Source organism: Staurois parvus, unplaced genomic scaffold (assembly GCF_062004578.1).
Source record: "Staurois parvus isolate SC_StPar_1 unplaced genomic scaffold, SC_StPar_1.0 ptg001245l, whole genome shotgun sequence".
Taxonomy (NCBI): Eukaryota; Metazoa; Chordata; class Amphibia; order Anura; family Ranidae; genus Staurois; species Staurois parvus.
Window position 1 is genome coordinate 228,644 of NW_028319041.1, and position 27,846 is coordinate 256,489.

At 43.5% G+C, this 27,846-nt stretch overlaps 1 protein-coding gene across 34 annotated transcripts in view; it reads right to left on the minus strand.

Moving 5' to 3' along the window:
* The window catches only part of OBSCN (obscurin, cytoskeletal calmodulin and titin-interacting RhoGEF), a 518,757-nt gene that overhangs the window by 33,295 nt on the left and 457,616 nt on the right, over nt 1-27,846 (minus strand). For all 34 annotated transcript variants that reach the window (XM_089660447.1, XM_089660452.1, XM_089660453.1 and 31 more), the window contains 5 exons: nt 26,160-26,318; nt 25,890-26,067; nt 24,005-24,118; nt 18,558-18,725; nt 14,693-14,795 (listed from right to left, as the gene is read on the minus strand). In XM_089660447.1, the coding sequence (XP_089516573.1) occupies nt 14,693-14,795; nt 18,558-18,725; nt 24,005-24,118; nt 25,890-26,067; nt 26,160-26,318 (722 nt within the window). The remainder of the gene's footprint in view (nt 1-14,692; nt 14,796-18,557; nt 18,726-24,004; nt 24,119-25,889; nt 26,068-26,159; nt 26,319-27,846) is intronic.

Genomic DNA, 27,846 nt, shown 5'->3' on the forward strand with positions numbered 1-27,846 from the left:
TAGTGAATGGATAGACTGCATTCTCAGTGATGTCACCGGTCTCTAGTGAATGGATAGGCTGCATTCTCAGTGATGTCACTGGTCTCTAGTGAATGGATAGGCTGCATTCTCAGTGATGTCACTGGTCTCATTCCCACAACCCTGGCCTGGTGGGTGTGGTGGTCTGCGGGCAGGGGGGCTTTAAAAAGGGGGGGGGGGGAAAAAAAACAACAGTTTTTGACAAGTAATTTAATTATATTAAAAAAAAGCCGAAAAAATGGTTACATTGTTGTAATCGCAGTATCCAGTGCAGTCACAACGATGCCGACTCACCAAAATAGAAAAAATTAGACGCCAGCCAACCTGCCCCTACCTGCTGAGCACTCGTAGCAATCTGACATTTTCAAATGTAAACAATGGGCGGGGCTAGTGGGGACATCAACGCTAGCCCCACCCAATTGTGCTGTGATTGGCCAAAGCATTGCATCTGACCTGTGGTCAGGTGCATTGCTTTAGCCGATCATAGCACTCACAATGCACTGTGAGAGTGCATTGCATTGTGGGGTGCAGCGGGTGAACAGCCTGCCAAACGTCCTTACTGTTGGTGTGTTCGCCGAACACTCGAACGGCTGATGCTCGAGTCGAACATCAAGCCCATCCTTACTGAATGGGTAGGCTGCATTCTTGGTGATGTCACAGGTCTCTAGTGAATGGATAGGCTGCATCCCCAGTGATATCACCAGTTTCTAGTGAATGGATAGGCTGCATTCTCAGTGATATCACCAGTTTCTAGTGAATGGATAGGCTGCATTCTCAGTGATGTCTCCAGTCTCTAGTGAATGGATAGGCTGCATTCTCAGTGATGTCACCGCTCTCTAGTGAATAGATAGGCTGCATTCTCAGTGATGTCACCGCTCTCTAGTGAATGGATAGGCTGCATTCTCAGTGATGTCACCGCTCTCTAGTGAATGGATAGGCTGCATTCTCAGTGACATCACTGCTCTCTAGTGAATAGATAGGCTGCATTCTCAGTGATGTCACCACTCTCTAGTGAATGGATAGGCTGCATCCCCAGTGATATCACCAGTTTCTAGTGAATGGATAGGCTGCATTCTCAGTGATGACATCAATCTCTAGTGAATAGATAGGCTGCATTTTCAGTGATGTCACTGCTCTGTTGTGAATGGATAGGATACATTCTCAGTGATGTCATTGGTCTGTAATTGTAAGAGGTGTAGAAAATAGGCAGCCCCATAAAATTTAAATCCAAAGCCTAATACCTAATATAACAGTGATCTATCTTTGTCAATAGAAGATACTAGTGATTGCATTTTTATTGTACCATCACAAGAGGGCAGAACTACTTCCTGTGATAATAGGAAGACACAGAAGTAGGAACAAAAAGTCTAACACTTTGTTTCCTACAGGACAGTGATTACAGTGAACATATCCAGTCACATGTAATTAAGGGTTTTCTGTGTTTGTTACAGCCATTCCTAATAAAACACTTCTGGTTTCACCCGACCCATCCTTCGCACAGTTGAATTATTTACCGTATGTGCAACAAAATTGGCGCCCAACGTGGGGCCGGGTGAAAGGAACGCCAAAAGGTCCGGAAGTGAAAAGGAGTGACTACGCTGTCCGTGGTGAAGTTATAGAAAAACATTAGGAGTATGGATATCGAAAAGTTGCAAGATGAAATCAGTGAACACCTGATTCACATGACAGTCGATGATCTCATGGAGACTTGCCAGTTTATAAAGGCCTCCGAAGCAAGTATGGCAAAAGGAAAAAACCGGCGCCATTACATGCGGATAGTGAATGAAGTGTTAGATGAACTGGTAGAGACTGAAAGTGAAGAAGTGGTGACACAATTTCTGCAGGCAACTAAGAAATTCATTGGTGAGTTAGAGAAGAGAGATAACATGGAAGCACCAAGCGATGGTGGCAAAGACCCTCAAGCAGAACAACAGTTAAAGGATTTAAAACAGCAATACTACAGTATACAGGAAAAACTTCAAGAAACGGCCAAGATGATAGAGGGACAGATGAAAGAATTTAGCACTAAAGACAAAGACTCAAAAGGAAGTCTTGCAAATCAAGACCCTAATCTAGTTGCTCAGAGACTTTCCCATACTAACTTGCCAGAAGTTACAATCAGAAAGGACTTTCAAATTGCTGGTCAGATAGGTGAAAAGGAACAGAAAGATAAGCTGTCCTATACTAACCTCATGCACCAGATTGACATGGGACTGCAAAAGGGATATCCCGAGTCAGAGCTTGTGGAAGCTGTGGTGAAAGCCATTAGTCCTGGGTCAAGTCTCAGAGGCATGCTAGAGCTGAAGAGTGGACTGACCCTAGTGCCACTCAAGAGAATCCTAAAAAGCCATTATAAAGAGGAAAATGCTTCCGAACTATACCAACAATTGATCAATATATCACAGAATAGTAAAGAGACTCCCCAGAACTTCCTATTTAGGGCCATTGCATTGAAGGACCATTTGCTGTTCGTTTCACAAGGGGATGGTTCAGATGAACACTTCGGCACTGAATTTATACAAAAGAAATTCTTAAGGTCAGTGGGCACTGGACTGAGAAGTGACCATATCAAGTTCCAACTAAAACAACACTTGGACGATCCTACAGTCTTAGATGAGTTGCTCATAGAGAAGATGAATGAGGCTACAAACATGGAGATGGAAAGGGAGCAGAAACAAAAGAAATCTGAGCACAGTAACCTGACGAAGGGAAGAGAGTGCCAGACCAACATCCTTCATTGTTCTCAGGTACCAGGCACCCTCCCTTTGCTTCCATCACAAACAAGTAGTCTGGCAATCCAACAGCCTTCAAAGAGTAACTCTGACCTTGAAAAGATAGTAATACAGTTGCAACAAGAAATATTCGATATGAAAACACGTCTCCAAGGTTCGAGAACTCGACAAGAGCATGGCTTTGGAGGACCTAGAACAACTGTTGGACGAAGGACAGGGACTTGTCAATCTTGTGAAAAGACTGATCAGAGAACTGCATGTGACCATTGCTTTAACTGTGGTCAAGCTGGACATAGGGCGAGACAATGCAGAGCGGCCAAACAAAATCAGTTAAACGGGAGAAGGTTGCTGTTAAGGGACCCACAGTAACCTGTGCCAGAACCAAACCTGCGTCCCAAAGTGCAAATGTCAGTAGTAAAGAAACCAGTCCCCAACCGACCATCAGAGCCCTGGCTGGAAAGTTAAACGCAGACTACTGGAAGAAAACGCCAACCTGCCCTGCTCAAAGACTATCCCCGACAGCTGAAAAATTGCCAACCAATTTGAATGGCATCACTTTGAAAAAGCACAACAAGCTACTAGGTCTTATTGGAAAGAGATGCCTTGTGAACTGTGAAATAGACAACACTCCTGTCCAGGCCTTATGGGATACTGGCTCTCAGGTTAGCATTATCAATGAGGGCTGGAGACAGCGAGTACTGCCACACACTGTGCTCCGATCGTTTGAAGAACTGTTGGGACCAGGGATACTCCAAGGGAAAGCAGCAAATGAGACAGAGATTCCGTTCTCAGGTTGGATTGAGGTAACCTTTCAGCTTACATCGAGCAGTAATACTACCAAACAGTTATTAGTACCACTAGTAGTCTCTGAGGATGAGAAAGTAGCTGAGAAGCCAATTATCGGCTATAATATAATTGAAGAAACATTCAAAGAGACAGTTGCTGATGGGAAGAAAGTTATCCCCGGTTTTGTGGACATATTAAGAACAGCGTTGGAACTGCCAACCCCCAAAGCAGAAGTCCTTGTAAGCTTACTACAAGCCAACTGTAGGGAAACCAGTGGTGCTATCGTAAAGACTGGTACTAAGAACCAAAGAATCCCTGCAAATACTATAACATACATCCGGAGTAGTGCTCACACCAAACCGTCCTTGCAGGCTCAGACAGTTTTGTTTACACCGAGTGACGCTTATCAACTGCCGAATGGACTGCATATTGGTGAGACACTAGTCTCATTTCAAAGAGGACAATTCTCCAAACTGACCATTCCAGTTTGGAATACAACTAAACGGGACATTGTGTTACCAGGTCAAACAAAGATTGGAGGTGTAGAGCCCATAAAAACAACATATCTGGCTCAAGTACAATTGAAACAATCAGCAAATGTGTTTACTAATTCGGTGACCTCTGAACCACAGACACTCAAGGTAGGACCAAAAGGGAAAATTGGAAATCCAAATGAGACTTATCCGCGGGTGGGGGATGACAATCAGAAGTGCTGGGACCCGCCAGTGCCTTTGAAACACCTCCCTCCTGAAGATCGACAAATCGTCAAAGAAATGCTAAGGGAAGAATGCAATGCTTTTGCCAAAGATGACTCTGATGTAGGATGTATTCCTTCTTTACAGTTACAGATTCGTCTCAAAGACAGTACACCAGTCACGAGAACGTACATGTCTGTGCCGAAACCACTGCACCAAGAAGTTAAGGAATATCTGCAGGATCTGATAAATCGAGGATGGATTACAGAATCAAAATCATCATATTCCTCACCCATTGTGTGCGTAAGAAAGAAAGATGGCAGTTTAAGACTGTGTTGCGATTACAGAGAGTTGAACCAGAAGTCCATTCCTGACCGTCATCCAATTCCTAGAATCCAAGACATGCTGGACAGTCTAGGAGGAAGTTCATGGTTTTCTGTGCTAGACCAGGGGAAAGCATACCATCAAGGATTTATGGAAGAAGCCAGTCGACCATTGACAGCATTCATTACACCTTGGGGTTTGTATGAATGGATCCGAATACCCTTTGGTCTGAGCTCTGCACCAGCCGAATTCCAACGCAGTATGGAGACATGTTTAATAGGACTGAGAGATGAGATTTGCCTGCCATACTTAGATGACAACCTTGTTCATAGTAAATCATTCCAGGAGCATGTGGAGCATGTGCGGTCAGTACTCCAACGTTACCAACAACACGGAATCAAGTTAACAGCCAGGAAGTGTGAACTTTTTCAAAATAAAGTCAGATTCCTGGGCAAGATTGTGTCAAAAGAAGGCCACTCTATGGACCCGGCCGACACAGCACCTGTTCTTGCCTTAAGAAACAACCAACCAAAGACTGTCGGAGAACTCAGGAAACTATTAGGATTTATTTCCTACTATCGCCCTTATGTTCAAAACTTCTCCAGAATTGCCAAACCTCTGTATGAACTATTGTCAGCAGGTTTGACACCTACCACAACCTCAACACCAGATAACCAGACAAAGAAGAGGAGGAAACCAATCCCAAAGTCAAAAGGTCAACTTCCATCCTATCAGTCTATAGCCTGGACTGACCATCATCAGATAGTACTGAACCAGCTCATTGAAGTGTTAACTCATCCTCCAGTTATGGGTTACCCCGATTATTCCAAACCCTTTGTTCTTCACTGTGATGCCTCACAAGAAGGACTAGGAGCCGTATTATACCAAGAGCAAGAGGAGAAACTAAAGGTGATTGCTTATGGGTCTAGAACTCTCACACCTGCTGAGAAAAACTACCACATGCATTCAGGGAAGCTCGAGTTTCTAGCAATGAAGTGGGCAATATGTGATAGATTCCGAGATTACCTATATTACTGTCCATCATTTGTTGTATATACTGACAACAATCCACTAACCTATGTCCTCACTACAGCAAAATTGAATGCTACAGGACATCGATGGGTTGCAGAACTAGCTGACTTCAACTTCACTATTAAATATCGTCCTGGGAGAAGGAATGCTGATGCAGATGTACTTTCTCGTTTGCCATTGAGTCCTGAACAATACATGCAACAATGTTCACAAGCAGTAGACCCCAAAGTCATCACTTCCATAACCCAAGCAATTCAAGCACATCAAAAAGAAAGGATACCTTGGCTATGTCCAATGACGATTGCCAATACAACCGATGCAGCACCAAAGAAGGTAACTCAAATACCAAAAGAGACAATAAGAACCGCACAGAAGGAAGACTCTGTGATTGGAAAAGTATGGAAGTATAAAAGCCAAAACAAGTTTCCATCCAAACAGGAACGACAAGGTGAACCTGTTGATCTTTTCATACTTATGAAACAATGGACCAAACTCTACCTTGACGACAATAAAATTTTGAGACGGAAAACATAATCTGGTTCTCAACTAGTGTTGCCAAAGTTGTACCATCACTTAGTATGGAAGGAGTTACATGAAGAGATGGGACACTTAGGAGTAGAAAGGACTGTAAATTTAATCAGAGAAAGATTCTTTTGGCCACATATGCAAAGGGACACTGAGCATTACATCACACGTCAATGTACTTGTCTGAAAGACAAACGGCCAAATAAGCTTGTTCGGGCCCCGTTGAACAATATTGTGACAACTTATCCTTTTGAGATGGTCTCCATTGACTTTCTTCATCTTGAGAAATGTAAAGGTGGATATGAGTATATCTTAGTGGTAATAGATCATTTTACAAGATTTGCTCAGGCATATGCAACCAAGAACAAGTCCGCAAAAACTGTTGCTGACAAAATATTCAATGATTTTGTCTTAAAATTCGGATTTCCCACCAGAATTCACCATGATATGGGTAGAGAGTTTGAAAATCACTTGTTTTTGACATTAGGGAAGCACTGCCACATCCAAAATTCTCACACAATGCCATATCACCCAGAAGGTAATGGCCAAGTTGAAAGATTTAATCGTACCCTGCTATCTATGCTTCATACCCTGTCACCAGATTCCAAAAATGACTGGAAAAATTCACTAGCAAAGGTAGTCCATGCATATAATTGTACTCGAAGTGAAGCTACAGGACAATCTCCATTCTTTCTACTGTTTGGAAGGTCTCCAAGACTACCCATTGATAGTATGTTTGACACTCCAGTAACTGAAAAATACAAGAACTACTCTGAATATGTGAACATATGGACAGATAGAATGTCTGAGGCCTATAAAGTTGCTTCAAAAATAGCTACTCAAGCTGCACAGAGAGGAAAAGAACATTATGACAAGAAAATTCATGGAGCTGAACTTCTACCAGGTAGCGAAGTTCTAGTCAGAAATCTTACCGAAAGAGGAGGTCCAGGAAAATTGAGATCATTTTGGGAAGATACCATACATGTTGTTCTTAAAAAGAAGTATGCAGACAGTCCAGTGTATGAAATCAAACCAGAAACTGGAAAAGGCCGAACAAGGATTTTACATCGCAACTTACTATTGCCATGTGATTATCTACCTAGTGACCAAGGTCAACAGATACCCAAAAGAACCAATGCAAGAAAGCAAGTGAAGGATCGAAATACAACTCAACAACCTACACAGATATCTGAGGGAGAATCAGAAAATGAATCAGATCACAAACAAAGACACTGGAGATCTTTCATCCCAGTCACCCAGCATGACCACCCAGAGGAAAGTACAGAGCTAAATCCAGAAGCTATTGAGTTCTACCCACGTCAGCTGGAAGTAAGTGAGTATGATTTACAAGGAGTCAGAGAGACTGAGCCTATAGATCAAATTGAACAACCTGAGTATGCATTTGGAGGTATAGAAGAAGAATGCCCAGCAACAGAGAACACAGAACAACTTGTTGAAAGTGATGTAGAGGAGAATGAGGACCTTTCAGATTCACTTCCTCAATGTAGAATATAACCCTACAGGAACAGGAGACAACCAAAGATTTTGACATATGACACTTTAGGTCAACCCAGTAGTGTTACCAGAGTTTCATCTATACAGGTTATAGACAGTATTCCTACATTACCTGTTGACTCTAGCTGGTATTTCAGTTCAGAATGTTTTGCTGAAGACTATAGAAGTTGGTAGAAGTGATTATGTTTATTGATCCACTGTTTACTATTTGGAACACTATACCAAAGTTAATTACCAAAACCAGAATAATTATATGTTACTTTTCTGTTGGTTCAAGTAAGGAAAAATAAAATTGCATTTGTACTGCAGATATTGTAAGTCAGGCAGAAACAGTTTTAGGTGAGGGAACTAGATGTTACAAAGAGACAAAGTCGGCCGATAAAAGTACAGAGCAGTTGATGGCAACGTTGTGCTGCATTGTGGATGTACAATGGGTATTCCGCCATTATGATAAAAAGGTATAAAAGTAATAAAATGTTCCCTAGTTTCTCATCACCTTTGTCTAAACTTAGTAACTTATACAAATATGTATAGAAAGGGGTTTTACTAAATAGTTGGTTACACGCAACTATATCTTGCCAGGTACTATAGCGCTGTGGGCCTGGTGGGAAGCTGTGATGTAATAGGGAGTAGATGTCACAGGGAGGATGTTTCCTCAAGTAACTTGGTTACTACTTACCATTGGCTTCCTATGGTTACTACTAGACAAGTAAAAGAATGTTTTCTTAAAAAAATTCTGCGTATGTCAGGGACGACATAACAATTTGTGGGGGAGAGTATAAGAGGTGTAGAAAATAGGCAGCCCCATAAAATTTAAATCCAAAGCCTAATACCTAATATAACAGTGATCTATCTTTGTCAATAGAAGATACTAGTGACTGCATTTTTATTGTACCATCACAAGAGGGCAGAACTACTTCCTGTGATAATAGGAAGACACAGAAGTAGGAACAAAAAGTCTAACACTTTGTTTCCTACAGGACAGTGATTACAGTGAACATATCCAGTCACATGTAATTAAGGGTTTTCTGTGTTTGTTACAGCCATTCCTAATAAAACACTTCTGGTTTCACCCGACCCATCCTTCGCACAGTTGAATTATTTACCGTATGTGCAACATAATGAATGGATAGGTATTCTCAAATATATTTGCATTCAACTTAGTAATTGGTAATATTTAAAAAAGTTGAGCATACAGTAGCTATAAAATGGTAAAATAAAAAACATTTAAAAACCCATAGAAATCTTTCTACTTTTCTCAACTGATGTAAGGGGGGACTCTGATGGGGACTCTCATCTAAGGTAGAATTCTGATGGAAACTCTCATGTAAGGAGGGAGTCTATTAGAGACTGTCATATAAAGGGGGACTCTGACCTGGACCCTAATATAAGGGGGGACTCTGATGGGAACTCTGAAGTAAGGGGATGCTAATGCAGGGGGGAGGATCTGATGGAAGGGGGATTTACATGATCAGTTTTTAGGACACCAGAGGTGCTAGCAAAAAACGGTAGTCCAATTACAGAGCAGGGAAATCTACACTGGAGACCAAATGTGGGGGTTGTAGATGTTGAGGAGAAGCAAGGACCACAGGGTGACCTAAAGACGTGAGAGGCCACTAACCCTATCTGTGGGCTGGATGGAATCTTACAGTGGGGTGGATTTGGCCCTGGGGATGTAGATTACAGGCCCCTGCTTTGGAGGGAGGGATGTAAGAGAAAACTTAAATATCCACCTTCCCCCTAATGCTGAATGGAAGATCTAGTTTTTCATGTATGGTAGAGCAGTTCCAGACAGCAAGGAAAAGCAAACGTAAAACTGGTACTCAGGGGACACAACGAAACTCAGACTGACCACACATTGTTCCTTAAGCATACGTTTTCGAAACTTCAAAGTGATCATGTCCATCAAGTGGTTCTAAGTAGGCCTACAGTCTCTTCATTCCATGTTCTTCTACTTTATTTCCCTTTCTTGCTGCTATGTACGATGATAAAGCTGCAGTCTCCTCACATCAGGGAGCGGGGATGAAAAGCTGGGAACAATCGCTGGCTGTATTTTCTTGGCTCGGAATAATGGTCATTGGCACAATAAAGATACCAACAAGTACTGCAGCATAGCTAGTCGGGCAGCCAACTGCTCAAGATGAATACCAGAATGATAGGCTTTGTTCATACACATGGGGCACGGGAAACACGGCTGTCACACAGGGCACAGAGTCATACACCCCGTGAGAACATGGTCTTAGAAGAACCTAGTAAGTAGGCTGAATCCTCAAATACAAATCAAATAAAATGGAAATGTTTCATGTTGACTTGGGCAAACAGGAAGTGTAGTGCCAGAACCTCCCCTTATCCTTGTGGTGGTGTTTAGACAAGGTATCTGGATATGGTTGCATCCCCACGCCAAAGGATTTCCAGTTTCCTTGACTTGTAGCTAAGTGTCTAAGATTGAAGCTCATCATCTGGGGTGGATTTGGCCCTGGGGATGTAGTTTGCAGACCCCTGCTTTGGAGGGAGGGATGTAAGAGAAATCTTAGATATCCATCTTCCCCCTAATGCTGAATGGAAGATCTAATTTTTCATGTATGGTAGAGCAGCTCCAGACGACAAGGAAAAGCAAATGTAAAACTGGTACTCGGGACACAACGAAACGCAGACTGACCACACACTGTTCCTTTACCATACGTTTTCTAAACTCCAAAGTGGTCATATCTATCAAGTGGTTCTTGTTGACTTGGGCAAACAGGAAGAGTAGTGCCAGAACCCCACCTTATCCTTGTGGTGGTTTTTAGACAAGGTATCTGGATATGGTTGCATCCCCACGCCAAAGGATTTCCAGTTTCCTTGACTTGTAGCTAAGAGTCTAAGATTGAAGCTCATCATCTGATCATCTGGGGTGGATTTGCCCTGGGGATGTAGTCTGCAGAGCCCTGCTTTGGAGGGAGGGATGTAAGAGAAAACTTAAATATCCACCTTCCCCCTAATGCTGAATGGAAGATCTAATTTTTCATGTATGGTAGAGCAGTTCCAGACGACAAGGAAAAGCAAATGTAAAACTGGTACTCAGGGGACACAACAAAACTCAGATTGACCACCCATTGTTCCTTTAGCATATGTTTTCTAAACTCCAAAGTAGTCATATCCATCAAGTGGTTCTAAGTAGGCCTACAGTCTCTTCATTCCATGTTCTTCTATTTTATTTCCCTTTCTTGCTGCTATGTACGATGATAAAGCCGCATTCTCCTCACATCAAGGAGCAGAGATGAAAATCTGGGAACAATCACTGACTGTATTTTCTTGGCTCGGAATAATGGTCATTGGCACAAGAAAGATACCAATAAGCACTGCAGCATAGCTAGTCGGGCAGCCAACTGCTCAAGATGAATACCAGAATGATAGTTAGGCTTTGTTCATACAAATGGGACACGGGAAACCCGGCTGTCACACGGGGCACAGATTCAGACACCCCGTGAGAACATGGTCTTAGAAGAACCTAGTAGGTAGGCTGGATCCCCAAATATGAATCAAATAAAATGGAAATGTTTCATGTTGACTTGGGCAAACAGGAAGTGTAGTGACAGAACCCCACCTTATCCTTGTGGTGGTGTGTAGACAAGGTATCTGGATATGGTCGCATCCCCGCGCCAAAGGATTTCCACAGTTTCCTTGACTTGTAGCTAAGAGTCTAAGATTGAAGCTCATCATCTGATCATCTGAGGTGGATTTGGCCCTGGGGATGTAGTTTGCAGACCCCTGCTTTGGAGGGAGGGATGTAAGAGAAATCTTAGATATCCATCTTCCCCCTAATTCTGAATGGAAGATCTAATTTTTCATGTATGGTAGAGCAGCTCCAGACAACAAGGAAAAGCAAATGTAAAACTGGTACTCGGGACACAACGAAACTCAGACTGACCACACACTGTTCCTTTACCATACGTTTTCTAAACTCCAAAGTGGTCATATCCATCAAGTGGTTCTTGTTGACTTGGGCAAACAGGAAGAGTAGTGCCAGAACCCCACCTTATCCTTGTGGTGGTGTGTAGACAAGGTATCTGGATATGGTCGCATCCCCGCGCCAAAGGATTTCCACAGTTTCCTTGACTCGTAGCTAAGAGTCTAAGATTGAAGCTCATCATCTGATCATCTGGATATAAATTTATAGCACAAGACTAACGCATTTTGGAAATCGCTCTGTTCATCAGGGCTTGAAAATATGGAATGGTATTTACTTGAATGGTTAAACAATATGGATCATACAGTAGATATGGTTGGAGCAGCCCAGCCAGCTGCTGACGGACTTTGCATCTGTCTAGTGAAAATGCCGCAATACATTATATTGTACATAGCATTCCTTATTTTAAAGTGGAACCAAACTGTTTCTGAGCCCCACAAACTGAAGACACCATCTAATTAATTTGTAATATTCAAAGCAATCCCCCCCCCATCCATTCATGTCCGTGCTTTATTTTGCTAAGAAATCACTTTGAAACCCCCCCTTCCCCCAGCATTTCTAGCTGCAGCCATCTAAAGTAAGAGCAGATGATTCATGTAACATTTACTTCCTTATATCCATCTGCCCTTAGCACAGGCATGCAGACGGTAGGGCGTAGCTAGCTGAGAAAGCCCCTCCTCCCCTCCGTCATACTGCTGGGATGTATGACATCACTTTGGCCTAGGCCAGAACCCAGGAAGTAACTAAAGAAGTGTTAAAAAAAAGTTTCAACAAGTACATTTATTATACCTTCCTATTTACTAATGCTAGCATAAGGATTAAAAATAGCTCATGTTGATTGAGACAGTTTGGTTCCACTTTAACCGCTTCGCACAGCTGATCATGTGTTTAGGTAAAAGGCCAATCACAGCTGCCTTTTACCACGTGATCAGTTGTGTCGAATGACAGCAGATCACAGAGTAAATGCAGTTGCCGGTTATCGGCTGCACTTTCCTCGCACTGTCACAGCATGATGAAAGTACTGCCGATAACCGGCAAATTTGACAGGGGAGATCTGCACTGGTAATCAGTGCCACCCAGCAGTGCCCAGTAATGTCACCCATCAGTGCCCAGCAGTGTCACCCATCAGTGCCCAGCAGCGTCACCCATCAGTGCTACCCAGCAGTGCCGCTCATCAGTGCTGCCCAGCAGTGTCACCCATCAGTGCCCATCAGTGCCCAGCAGTGTTACCCACCAGTGCCCAGCATTGTCACCCATCAGTGCTGCCCAGGAGTGTCAACCATCAGTGCCTAGCAGTGCCACCCATTAGTGCCCAGCAGTGTCACCCATCAGTGCTGCCCAGCAGTGCCGCCTGTCAGTGCCCAGCAACCCCGCCGTCAGTGCCCAGCAGTGCTGCCCGTCAGTGCCCAGCAGTGCTATCAGTCAGTGCCACCAATCAGTGCCCACCAGTGCCACCTATCAGTGCCCATCATTGCTGCATATCAGTGCACCATCAGTGCCTCCTCATCAATGCCCACCAGTGCCGCCTCATCAGTGCCCATCAGTGCTGCCTATCAGTGCAGCCTCATCAATGCCCACCAGTGCCACCTCATCAGCCCTGCCTCATCAGTGCCCATGAGTGCTGCCTATCAGTGCCCATCAGTGCTGCTTATCAGTGCCCATCAGTGCTGCCTATCAGTGCAGCCTCATCAATGCCCACCAGTGCCGCCTCATCAGTGCCCATCAGTGCTGCCTATCAGTGCCCATCAGTGCTGCCTATCAGTGCAGCCTCATCAATGCCCATCAGTGCTGCCTATCAGTGCCCATCAGTGCTGCCTATCATTGCCCATCAGTGCTGCCTATCAGTGCAGCCTCATCAATGCACATCAGTGAGAGAGAAAATTACCTGTTTGCAAAATTTTATAACAGAAACAAAGAAAACCTTCAAATTTTTTGCTTTTTTATAGTGTAAAAAGTGTGTGTGTGTGTGTGTGTGTGTGTGTGTGTGGGGGGGGGGGTGATCCATTCTCAGTGTGGTGCTTCAGTTGCAGGTTCAATGTTTCACAATGGACCAGAATATCTCTAACATTTTACATGACTACAATATGGGGTTGATGTACTAAAGGCAAATAGACTGTGCACTTTGCAAAGTGCAGTTTCTCCAGAGCTTAATCAATGAGGTAAACATTCACTTTGCAAAAAATACCCAATCACCTGCAAGGAAAATAGAAGAAAAACAGCATTTTTGCTTGCACTTGATTGGATGATGGACGTCAGCAAAGCATCTGCTCATTTACTAAGCTCTGGAGCAACTGTACTTTGCAAAGTGCACAGTCTATTTGCCTTCAGTAAACCAGCTCCTATGTGCGCTGTAAGAGCAGCTTCAACATTATACAAAGAAGAATCAGCAATTGTTTCCTGTCCTGAGTCCCTGGATTCTATAAAAAATGTATAAAGAGTTCTAATTGGGAGGAATTGGCATTTTCCGGCTTTTTTCCTGTTCGGTTTTAAATATTTCGATGTACAAAAGCTGATTCAACATTTTGCTGACTAGCATTTTTTCACATACTCATATAGACTCATGCCAAAGCTTTTTGCTGCAACAGCAGGCCACTATTAAAGGGAAATGATAGTAAACAGGCAAACGCAGCATAAAATATCTTGTGATCAGGAGCGGACTGACAACTCATGGGACCCCCGGGCAATAGGGGATCATGGGGCCCCTGTGTCCTTTCCCAAACTCAAAAAAGCCTATGAAAAAGGTACCAGGGGCATCTCATGGGGCCCCCTACTGACCCCGGGTCCTCGGGCAGTGCCAGAGTCTCCAAATGGTCAGTCCGCCCCTGCCTGTGCATCATAGTGAACTTTCCCTTATAAAATGGTAGATTTATTAAACCAGCACAGCTAGACATCGGAGGAACATTTTGGGGAACTCCTAGGGACGTATTTTATAGAGATGATGACTGGAGGTCTCGTCTGCTCAGTTCATTATTCATCTGGAACATTATTACAGATCGTAATGTAGCCAGACGGTATCTGAACTGCTGCCAGTTATTGAGCAGACAAGGTATTAATACCACAATGTCACATTTAATGGAAGGTTAATGATTATGAGTCGGAATTACTAGATTACTCACCGGATTTGTGGGTATGGCGCTCCCTCAATAGTGCACGTGAACCGAGCTTCTTCACCGTCCACAAAGTAAGAGTTGCGCAGCTTGTTGACAAATCTTGGAGGAACTAAAGTAACATCGCAATGGTTAGCAGAGTAAAGAGCAGAGGAAGGAAGGAAGGAAGGGGTGAAGGAAGGAAGGGGTGAAGGAAGGAAGGGGTGAAGGAAGGGAGGAAGGAAGGAAGGAAGGGAGAAAGGAGGGAAGGGAGAAAGGAAGGAAGGGAGAAAGGAAGGAAGGAAGGGAGAAAGGAAGGAAGGGAGAAAGGAAGGAAGGGAGAAAGGAAGGAAGGGAGAAAGGAAGGAAGGAAGGGAGAAAGGAAGGAAGGGAGAAAGGAAGGAAGGGAGAAAGGAAGGAAGGGAGAAAGGAAGGAAGGAAGGAAGGAAGGGAGAAAGGAAGGAAGGAAGGAAGAGAGAAAGAAAGAGAGAAAGAAAGAGAGAAAGAAAGTAAAGACAGGAAACTCAGGAATTAAGAAAGGAAGGAACAGAGGAAGGGGGGTGGGGGGAAGAAAGGAAGGGATGTGGAGATGGACAAAGGAAAGGATGGAAATGAATGGAAACCAAAAGGAAGGAAGAAGAAAGAAGGAAGGGAGGAAGAGAAGGAAAAAAGGAAGGAAGGGAAGGAAAGAAGGAAGGAAGGGAAGAAGGCAAACAAGGAAGGAAAGAGAGAGAGAGGAAGGAAGGAAGGGGCGGAAAGAAAGGGAAACAAAAAGGAGGGAAGGAAAGAAGAATGAGAGAAAAGGAAAGAAGGAAGTAAGAAAGAGGGGGAATGAAGGAAGAAAAAGGAAGGAAGGAAGGGAAGGAGGAAGGGAAGGAGGAAGGAAGGAAAGAAGGAAGAGAGGGAGGAAGGAAAGGAAGGAAGGATGGAAAGGAATGGAAACCAGAAGGAAGGAAGAAGAAAGAGGAAGGAAGGAAGGAAGGGAGGGAGGAAGGAAAGGAGGGAAGGATGGAAAGGAATGGAAACCAGAAGGAAGGTAGAAGAAAGAAGGAAGGAAGGAAGGGAGGGAGGGAGGAAGGAAAGAAGGAAGGGAGGGAGGGAAGGAGGAAGGAAGGCAAAAAAGGAAGGAAGACAAAAAGGAAGGAAGGAGAGAAGAATGGGAGAGAAGGAAAAAAGGAAGTAAGAGAAGGAATGAAGGAAGAAAAATGAAGGAAGGGAGGAAGAGAGAAGGAAGAAGAGAGAAGGAAGGAAGGAAGAGAGGGAGGAAGGAAAGGAGGGAAGTATGGAAAGGAATGGAAACATAAAGGAAGGAAGGAAGGAAGCAAGGAAGGAAGGAAGATGAATTCAGCATGTTATCAGAAAATACTGGCAGACAATTTGCATTCTTCTGCAGGAAAGCTTCCCATGGGACGCTCTTGGACTTTCCAGCATGACAATGACCCTCAGCACAAGGCCAAGCTGACCCTCCAGTGGTTACAGCAGAAAAAGGTGAAGGTTCTGGAGTGGCCACCACAGTCTCCTGACTTTAATATCATCGAGCCACTCTGGGGAGATCTCAAACATGTAGTTCATGCAAGATGACCAAAGACTTTGCATGACCTGGAAGCATTTTGCCAAGACGAATGGGCAGCTCTACCACCTGCAAGAATTCGGGGGCCTCATAGACTATTACAGAAGACTCCACGCTGTCATTGATGATAAAGGGGGCGATACATAGGATTAGGAACTAAGGGGATACAGACTACTGAACAGGAGGCATTTCATTGGCTTACTTGTTTCCGTGTTTTGTTTTATGATTGGCCCATTCTGTTATCACCTCCAGTTACAGAATATGAATCCCACAAGAAATACAAGAAATGGGTTTTTCCGGCTCACTTGTGTTTTCTTTACAAATGGTGCGCATTCCCCGTAGATTATATATCCCTCCTATATAAGTGAAGGATGGGGAAAGCACTCATCATGATTAAGCCAACAATAACAGACTCGAAGTTCTTCTCTTCTCTCTTTGCCCAGATTCTATTTGCACGATGATGGGAACGACTTCATAATTTGGCTTAATTAGGATGAAAGCAAAGTGAATAATTCTAGCCGTGTGCGTGAATCACAGCGACAGGCCCTGAACTCAGCGCTAATGCGTTGTTTCCCAGTTCTGAGTCACGGAACGGCTCGTCTCTGGGAGGGAGGAGGGGTGCGCAGCATGTTTCTGCAGAATTCTCCCACAGCCGGCAAGATCTCTGCAAGGAGCTGCTAAATCCAGCCAGCCGGAAATTCAGGGAATTTTCCACTCTTGGGAAAGGTGTCCCCGACCTTCAAGATGTTAAAAATAAATTTCTAAGCAAAACGTTTCCATTTCCATAGGAGCAGCTTCCACCTTTGTTTGATGCAAATGAGCGTGCTTGCCTCATCAAAGGATTGCAACTGGGCAACGCTAGCAGGTCCTACAAAACCTGCACCTGAGCTGCAGTTTCATGAAGTGGACCTTAGACAGGTGCAGAATGGAAACATTTGTTTCGTTTCGGATTGATTCGTTGTGTTACTAATTTCTTTTTGTTGAATTTGTAACAAAATTTGTTTCGTTTATTCGTTTTCAATGGTTTCGAAGTATTCTAATCGAATTTGAATTGAAAACATCGATTTGGTGCAAATTCATTGTGAACAATAGCTGGTTCTATTCTATTCGAAATTTGATTTTCAGAAGACGGATATATTCTTTCTATTGTATTCTGTTCTGCTCTATTCTTTTTGATTCTATTCTATTTTGTTTTATTCTATTCCTTTTGAAATTCACAATAGGAAGACGGCTATATTTTTTCTATTTTATTCTATTCTATTTTTTTTTTCCTATTATAGTCTTTTCGATTCAATTTTTTTTTTTTATTCCTTGATCTATTCTATTTTATTCTATTCTTTTATATTCTATTCTGTTTTACTCTTATCTATTCTATTCTTTTCTATTCTAATCTATTCTATTCAAACTATGCAACTATGTAAATTTGTTCTATTCAATCTTCGAATTTCAGAAGACGGTTATAGTCTATTTTATTCTATCCCATTGTCTATTCTGTTCCCTTATTATCTATTCTATTTTACTCTAATCTTTTCTATTCTATTGTTTTATTTTTCTATGTTGTTCCTTTCCATTTCTATTCCTTTATTTTCTATTCTATTTTATTATTTTATATTATTATTATACAGGATTTATATGGCGCCAACAGTTTGCTCAGCGCTTTACAATATAATGGGAGACAATACAGCAACAATACAGTTCAATACAAGAGGGATAGGAGGGCCCTGCTCCTCGGAGCTTACAATCTAGGAGGGATTCTATTCTATTCTGTTGTACTCTGCTCTATTCTAATCAAATGTATTCTATTTTTTCTATTCTATTCATTCTATTCTATTCAAAATTTTATTTTGGAAGACGGCTATATTCTAACGCTAATGTACACAGTCTTTGAACGAAATCAGCAATAGTCAGCAATATGTTTATATTTCAAATAGTTTTTTAATTCAATTCAAATTCAATTCGAATTTTGTTTTGTTATTTTGGATTCGTTTAAAATCATCACTATTGTAATTTGGAAATTATGATGCATCCGAATAACAAAAATTTTGTCTGAATTTCGATTCAGGAAGGAAAAAACCGCACATAAGTAGTGGACCTATCATCAGCAGGGTCAGGCCGAGCGGTAGGCAGCAAGAGATGGCTGCCTTGGGAGCAGGAGGGGTGCAAAAAAAGACATGATCTGCAACGTATGTTGCAAAATTTATTGGCTTGTTTACAAGAAGCAAATGGGTATAATTAAATTTTTATGTTAAGGGACCCCCCCTAACTTGAAGTGCCCCGGGCCCCCCAAGATCTAAATCTGAAACTAGATACAAAATAAACCATCACCTTGGACAAGGATCTTCCCTAACGTGCTGGCATTCCCGGCTGCACTGGAGGCGAAGCACATGTACTGTCCAGAGTCCGCGCCGGTCATATTGTCTAATATGAGAGTGCAGGAACCATCGGGGTCTTCAATGATGATGTGATGGGGATCCACTTCCACCGAACGACCATCTGCAAGCAAAGGTAATATGTGCTAAGGGAAAAGGCAATGTTCAAAGTACGAGGTGGTATCAAACATTTTCGAGACAAGAAAGTACTTTATTTATCTAAGTTTACACACTATCACCTTCAAAATAGTCCCCAATTCACCGATATTCCAGGTAGGATACCTGGTCTTGGATAAGTGGGAACACTAAAATGAGCGCTTGTAGACTTAATCAGGAGAGCAGCGACTTTTCTCATCCATCTCAAGGTATTCCCTTCTCCAGTAGTATGAAAAAGCTTGAAGTAATATTTAACATGGAAGTTAGGACCTCGTCATGGCTGTGATGGATTTACAGGAGCTCCAGATCCCACCGCTGGAGGCCATGGGAAACATACCAAACCCTTTTGTTGGGCATAGAGGGGCAAATAACTTCCTGAAAGCAACAGGTAGGGAGAAAGTAGCCCATCTGTGAAAAAGTCAGTGGATTATGAGGACAATACTCAACAGGCGTTCTTCTGTCCTTTTGCCTGAGTGATGCTCAAAATTATTTTCTGTGATGTAGACACAGCAATACAGCGCTCCCAGCGTTCCTGCCACTTTGCCGCTTCTGGAGTGTGTCCTGGAAGTCTTCTTTCCAAAGCGTGTCAAGCACCTTCTGCTATTTGCCCTGGATTTCCTCAATGTTGTCAAAATGGCGGCCTTTAAGCTGGATCTTCATCTTCAGGAAGAGTCCATAAGAGCCAAATCTGGTGAGGAGGGTGGGTGTGGAAGCGAGATCATGGCAGTCTGGGCACGAACTTGGCAGCAACACGATGCATGTTCAAATCACATGTGGGGATTGCCTGGACTGTTCTGTATGACACACCGACAATGGCAGCAATGTTGTGGATTGTTCTCCGACAATCGTCAAGCACAAGTTGCCAAATGGTTTCAACATTTTCGAGGGTTGAGCTCGTTGAAGTTCTTCTTGATCTCTTGTTGGCTTCCAGTGATGTTCTTCCACTCTTGAAGCACACTTGGTACTCAAAACACCTCGAACAACTCACTGCAGCATCGCTGTAAACTTGCCAAGTCATGTCAAACGTCTCTGTGGCACGTTTTCCACAGAATTTCAGATTTGCTCTTTGTTCTAACTTGCTGTTCATGTTGAAATAGACTGTCAGGAATGGACTCAGCACTGGTGGTGGGACTCACCTGCCGTGTGGGCTGCAGTACCAGGGCTGACCAGCGGGTGCTCTCAGCAGCCAGAAGCTCACTTCTGCAGTCAGCCAACACCTGGGGCTGATTGCAGGAGGTGTATTTAAGGAATGACCAGGCCTGTGATCAGGGCCTTGGTGTAATGTTTCCCATGAGTCCCTGTACCTGGTATCCTGTGTTCCTGCTTATCTGCCTAGTTGCTGACCCTGCTTTGATCCTGACCTCTGCTGACCGTCTCCTGTTGAACCCCTGGCTTGCCTGACCATCCTTCTGCCTGATCCTCTCTACCGCGCTGCCCGTGAGTTACTGAACCCGGCTTGTGACCCTGACTATTCTCTGCCTGCTCCTCCGGTACCTCGCTGCCCGTACGTTGCTGACCTGGCCTGCCTGACTACACCTGACGCTACCCAGACGATCCATCCATCCATCCCACTCGGATCTGTCACTGTTACTAGGTCTGCCAGCCTCTTCACGTCAGGCTTTCCCATGGTACATACCCTCGGCGGACCCCTCTACCACAGTTGGGTGCACTCAGGGGCCGCGACCTGGTCTCAGTCCTGCGCCAAGTCCATCCCCACCATCAGGGGCTCTGGTGAAAAGGCAGACTGGGGCTTAGACTCCACGCCCTGGGGAATCCTGTTTCTGTGGGTACTAGAGATCCCGCCGGGCGGTGCCTGACAATACCTAACGGCCTGCCTGACCATTCCACCTCTCCAGCCCTGACTATGCCTGTGTTCCTGAAGCCTGCTACTTCCCTGTGTCAGTCCACACATTTCTAGTCATACCCGGATCCCTAACATAGACATGGCAACACACGTGCTTAGAACAGCACCAGTTGCACAGCTTCCGATGTACACAGGATGATTTCTTTTGGAACACTGACTTATGAAGGTCGGTGCTCCCTTTGACTGTGTGTGCAGCATTGTGCTGCCATTTGTTGGCATGTTACAAACTTAGTCTCAAAAGTTTTTGATACCACCTCATATTGTAACCCATAACAATGAGTCAGAATCCATCTTAAACTAAAAGTAGATTTTGCCCTAGGTGTACTCTAAGCCAAGTAAGGATGGCAAAAAAAACCTCATCACAACAAATAATTTTGAGCATCACTCAGGCAAAAGGACAGAAAAATGCCTGTTGTATATTGTCCTCATAATCCACTGACTTTTTCACAGATGGGCTACTTTCTTCCTTCCTGTTGCTTTCAGGAAGTTATTTGTCCCTCTATGCCCAACAAAAGGGTTTGGTATGTTTCCCATGGCCTCCAGCGGTGGGATCTGGAGCTCCCAGGTCTGTAAATCCATCACAGCCATGACGAGGGACCTAACTTCCATGTTAAATATGACTTCAAGCTTTTTCACACTACTGGAGAAGGGAATACCATGAGATGGGTGAGAAAAGTCGCTGTTCTCCTGATTAAGTCTACAAGTGCTCATTTTAGTCTTCCCACTTATCCAAGACCAGCCATACGGTCAGATATCCTACCTGGAATATCAGTGAATTGGAAACCAAACAATGCTTGTCGCGTAGTGCTAGGACTTGCTGGTAAGCAGGGCCGGTGCTAGACTATTTTGCACCCTAGGCAAGACCAGTGAGCTGAAGGATCGTTCATGACGTGGCTGCGTCCCGCACAATCAATCAGCATCTGCTCAACTCCTGACCATTGTCCACCCCCTCCTCCTGTCATCTCCATGACCCTCAATCCTCCTGGGCTCGGCTTACCTCTTATGGCTCCTGTGCAGAGTCCAGGTTGCAACACTCAGGGAGGACAGGCGGCCTCCCAGCACTATAGGGTTAACCCTGAAACCAGAGCACACCCCACCTATTGATTGGCTCCATCTTTGTAGAAGAAGGCGGAACCATTGCTGGACTTTTTGGTCACTAGCCTGCTACCTGTTACAGCTGGAGGATTGTGTGTGGTGTGTGCCAATGTGAAGTACACAGAGATCAGAGACTACTGACCGCCAGGGGTCCTGGGGGTAATGTCATCACTTCCCATACTAGGGGGAGTCGACACTTCACTGCTACATGGACTACTGTCATTTATATATACAGTTGTGTTCAAAATAATAGCAGTGTGTTGAAAAAAGTGAATAAAGCTGAAAATCCTTCTAATAGCTTTTATTTCCATCCACACAAATGCATTGGGAACACGACACATTCTATTCCAAATCACAACATGAAGAAAAATATATCAAATTTGTGTTGTTCCTCTAAAAAAATTGAAGAAAAGTGAATATTAGACGGTTCAAAAAAAATCGCAGTGTTTGTATTCTTCTTTACAAACTCAAACATTCACTATATAAACTGAGAAATGTTTGAAGATTTTGCTTTCCTTTGAATGACTTCATGAATATTTGGTTGTAGTCGCACTGTTTCTGAGAACTGCTGTACATCTGTGTTGCATGGAGTCCCCCAACTTCTGGCCCCTGTGATCAGGTATGCCAGCCCAGGATGATTGGACCACATTCCACAGTTCTTCTCTATTTCTTGGTTTTGCCTCAGAAACGACATTTTTGATGTCACCCCACAAGTTTTCTATTGGATGAAGATCCGGGGATTGGGCTGGCCACTCCATAACGTCCATCTTGTTGGTCTGGAACCAAGATGTTGCACGTTTACTGGTGTGTTTGGGGTCGTTGTCTTGTTGGAACACCCATTTCAAGGGCATTTCCTCTTCAGCATAAGGCAGCATGACCTCTTCAAGTATTCTGATGTATTCAAACTGATCCATGATCCCTGGTATGCGATAAATAGGCCCAACACCGTAGTATGAGAAACATCCCCATATCATGATGCTTGCACCACCATGCTTCACTGTCTTCACAGTGTACTGTAGCTTGAATTCAGTATTTGGGGGTCGTCTGACAAACTGTCTCCGCCCACTAGACCCAAAAAGAACAATCTTACTTTCATCAGTCCACAAAATGTTGGGCCATTTCTCTTTAGGCCAGTCAATGTGCTCTTTGGCAGATTGTAACCTCTTCAGCACATGTCTTTTTCCCAACAGTCGGACTTTGCGGGGACTTTTTGCAGATAGCTTGGCTTCACATCGGCGTCTTCTAATTGTAACAGTCCTCACAGGGAACGTCACACCTTCTTTCATCTTCCTGGAGCTGATTGTTGGCTGAGTCCGCCCCATTTTGGCTATTCTTCTATCCATTCCAATGGTAGTTTTTCGCTTTCTTCCGCGTCTTTCAGGTTTTGGTTGCCATTTTAAAGCATTTGCGATCATTTTAGCTGAGCAGCCGATCATTTTCTGCACTTCTTTATATGTTTTCCCCTCTCCAATCAACTTTACGCTGTTCTTCTGAACAATGTCTGGAATGACCCATTTTCCTCAGAATTTCAGAGAGAAATGCACTGTAACCAGCATGTCCAACATTTGCTGCCTTTCTTCCTTAAATAAGGGCAATAATTGCCACCTGTTTTTCAAAGAATGAATGACCTCACTAATAGAACTCCACACTGCTATTATATTGAACACGCCCCTTTCAATGAGTGATTCAATGACACAAAATCAGCAGCATGCATGTCATGACTGTTGGGTCTGTTGGATTTCTATTACTCTACTACACCTGCTAGGAAATTATTTGCCATGTAGAAATATAATTTCTACCAAAAACAGTGATTGATCCGGTTAGTGATGTCTGACTGATATTATTTTGAACACAACTGTATGTATGTACTAAATGGTCATGTGTGTGGACAGGTTGTGACAATTGTGCAGAGTAAAGACACCATCATTTCCTGTGTATGATGAGGGGGGGGGACTCTGCAGAGAAATGAAGACTTCATACAAGAGGTCCATAGGCCACACAGAGAAAGTGCTGGCCTGTGCTGTACCCTGGTGCCCCTAGGTGGAAGTGCATCCTAGGCGGCTGCCTAGTTTGCCCAGTGGAAGCACCGGCCCTGCTGGTAGGTTTATACAGGACCTTTTCCACAAAGGAAAAGGAATGACCCACTACCATCCATTTTCTGAATGTACTGTATGGATTCCCTAATAGGAAAGAGTTCCAGAAACTTCCAGAGTCTTTAAAATCACTCCACATCTGGTATGCTATGGGCATTATGGACATTCTGAAAGTCAACTGAATGAACAAATTACCTTTGTACCAGGTGACAATAGGCTTCGGGGTTCCGGTGACCCGGCAGGCTAGCTTAACAGTCTCTCCTAGTTCTGCTGTACAATCTGCCAGAACTTCGATGAAGTGTGGAGGATCTGTAAGATAGACATCAAGAAATAACTCAAAGTTGGGAAAAAGATTTGTGTGTTTTAAAAAGTCTAAGACTCATTCAAGAGCCCGAGACTAAGTGAAGGAACACCACGACTTTCAAAACTAAGGTGTATAGTCACATAGCCATCATTCTAGGCCACCCGCTCAACCCAGGCTCATCAGAAGCTCCAGACTAACAAAAACCCACCAGACTACTGCTATTGCCAAGGCATGGAGATCTCCAGTTCTGAATTTCCTTGAAGTGAAGAAATTAAAGAAACCTTGATTTATAAAACAATATGACAGCAAAACTGTTCGGCAGATAGGCCAACTTTGACAAGATCTGGGCCGCTTGGATCAAACACTTCCTCCCACGTACCTTTGACAAGCATCTCCAAATATATATTGTAAGGGTCTTTATGCTGCATTGGTGGCCCCCCCACAGGTAATGGTTGCCACTCTACCCTGCCTTCCATCCCCTCTGTGCCCTTGACCGCCATCCCTCCCCTCTTCCATTCTCCCATTGTCTTTCTAGCCCTCCTTCTCTCCACCGCTTCTTAGTCTTTTCAGTGACCAGATATACTCGGGTACAGTTCAACAAGGTTGGCTATGTGACACATTTGCTCTTTAGCTCCATCTCCTTATAGGTTACACGCATGTTACTGGGGAGTCGGTGCATGCTTAACCATTTATGTATGTTATGAATGCCTAACCTGAGACCGCCCTTTTATTGTGTCTGACCATGGACCATGTTCTTTATGTCTGAGCATGGACCATGTTCTTTATGTCTGAGCATGGACCATGTTCTTTATGTCTGAGCATGGACCATGTTCTTTATGTCTGACCATGGACCATGTTCTTTATGTCTGACCATGGACCATGTTCTTTATGTCTGACCATGGACCATGTTCTTTATGTCTGACCATGGACCATGTTCTTTATGTCTGACCATGGACCATGTTCTTTATATCTGAGCATGGAGTATGTTCTTTATGTCTGACCATGGACCATGTTCTTTATGTCTGACCATGGACAATGTTCTTTATGTCTCACCATGGACCATGTTCTTTATGTCTGAGCATGGACCATGTTCTTTATGTCTAAGCATGGACCATGTTCTTTATGTCTGAGCATGGACCATGTTCTTTATGTCTAAGCATGGACCATGCTCTTTATGTCTGACCGTGGACCATGTTCTTTATGTCTGATCATGGACCCTGTTCTTTATGTCTGACCGTGGATCATGTTCTTTATGTCTGAGCATGGACCATGTTCTATATGACTGACCATGGACCATGTTCTATATGACTGACCGTGGACCATGTTCTGTATGTCTGACCGTGGACCATGTTCTGTATGTCTGACTGTGGACCATGTTCTTTATGTCTGAGCATGGACCATGTTCTTTATGTCTGAGCATAGACCATGTTCTTTATGTCTGGGCATGGACCATGTTTTTTATGTCTGACCATGGATCATGTTCTTTATGTCTGAGCATGGACCATGTTCTTTATGTCTGACCATGGACCATGTTCTTTATGTCTGAGCATGGACCATGTTCTTTATGTCTGAGCATGGACTATGTTCTTTATGTCTCACCATGGACCATGTTCTTTATGTCTGAGCATGGACCATGTTCTTTATGTCTGAGCATGGACTATGTTCTTTATGTCTGACCATGGTCCATGTTCTTTATGTCTCACCATGAACCATGTTCTTTATGTCAAATGAGAACCCAATAAAAATTTATTGCAAGGAATGTACAACACCGCTTACTCCACAGTGGCAGGCTGAACCTCTGCTGTATGCCGGTAATCTCCTTCACCCATGAGTTCTTGATGATGACCGTGCGGGCTTGCAAAAGGTACTTGCGGACAGAGTCCTCCCGCTCATGCCATACTTCAAAGGCCCGATCGTCGCCCTCAACCTGATCATTCACGTCAATGTTTGTCAACTAAGGAGGAAAGATTAAGGAAGCATCAGAAATCAGAGAGGTATTGCGGTATTGTACGGTAAATAACGAGCAGAGCCAAGACATCTACTGACCTTCATCATATTCTTGAAGACATAGCTGTAAGTGTCTGTCCTGGTGTCTCTCTTGGGTTTGCAGATGATGAGATAGTTCTTGAAGAGGAAGACGTGACGATTGTGTCCTTTCCAAGCCATGCGGGCTCCTGGGGCGCCTTCCCAGACGATGAAATGACCCTACACCAAGGAACATTTGATTGATGGGTTTGAGTTAGCGCTTGTTAGCCCATATTCATAAATAAAAACCTATATAAAAACCCAACCACTGAAATCTTATATACAGTGGGGATCGAAAGTTTGGGCACCCCAGCTAAAAATTTGTATTAATGTGCATAAAGAAGCCAAGGAAAGATTGAAAAATCTCCAAAAGGCATCAAATTACAGATTAGACATTCTTATAATATGTCAACAAAAGTTAGATTTTATTTCCATCATTTACACTTTCAAAATAGCAGAAAACAAAAAAATGGCGTCTGCAAAAGTTTGGGCACCCTGCAGAGTTAATATCTTGTACTGCCCCCTTTGGCAAGTATCACAGCTTGTAAACGCTTTTTGTAGCCAGCCAAGAGTCTTTCAATTCTTGTTTGAGGTATCTTTGCCCATTCTTCCTTACAAAAGTCTTCCAGTTCTTTGAGATTTCTGGGCTGTCTGTCACACACTGCTCTTTTAAGGTCTATCCATAGATTTTCAATTATGTTGAGGTCAGGAGATTGTGAAGGCCATGGCAAAACCTTCAGTTTACGCCTCTTGATGTAATCCCCCATGGATTTCGAGGTGTGTTTAGGATCATTATCCATTTGTAGAAGTCATCCTCTCTTTAACTTCAGCTTTTTCACAGATGGCATCAAGTTACCATCCAAAATTTGCTGAAATTTTATTGAATCCATTTTTCCTTCTACTCGTGAGATGTTCCCTGTGCCATTGGCTGCAACACAACCCCAAAGCATGATTGATCCAACCCCATGCTTAACAGTTGGACAGAGGTTCTTTTCATTAAATTCTGTGCCCCTTCTTCTCCAAACGTACCTTCGCTCATTCCGGCCAAAAAGTTCAATTTTAACCTCATTGGTCCACAGAACTTGTTTCCAAAATGCATCAGGCTTGTCTATATGTTGATTTGCAAAGTTCAAACGATGATTTTTGTGGTGAGGACGTAGAAGAGGTTTTCTTCTGATGACTCTTCCATGAAGACCATATTTGTACAAGTATCTCTTTATAGTGGAATAGGGTACCACAACTCCAGTGTCTGCCAGATCTTTCTGGAGGGATCGTGCAGTCAAACGTGGGTTTTGAATTGTTTTTCTCACAATCCTGCGAGCTGTTCTGTCTGATATTTTTCTTGGTCTTCCAGATCTTGCTTTAACTTCCACTGTTCCTGATGACTGCCATTTCTTAATTACATTCCGAACAGAGGATATTGACATCTGAAAACGCTTTGCTATCTTCTTATAGCCTTCTCCAGCTTTGTGAGCGTCAACTATTTTCAGTTTGTTTTCTAGACAACTGCTTAGAAGAACCCATGGTGCTGATTGTTGGGGCAAGGTCAGATGAGTCTGGGCATTTAAAACCTTTGAGATTGACATCACCTGGTCTTCCCAGACGATGATTGAGAACAATCCATGACACTGGCAGGTCTCAGCTTGGCAAAGGGGGCAGTGCATGCTATAAATTCTGCAGGGTGCCCAAACTTTTGCAGACGCCATTT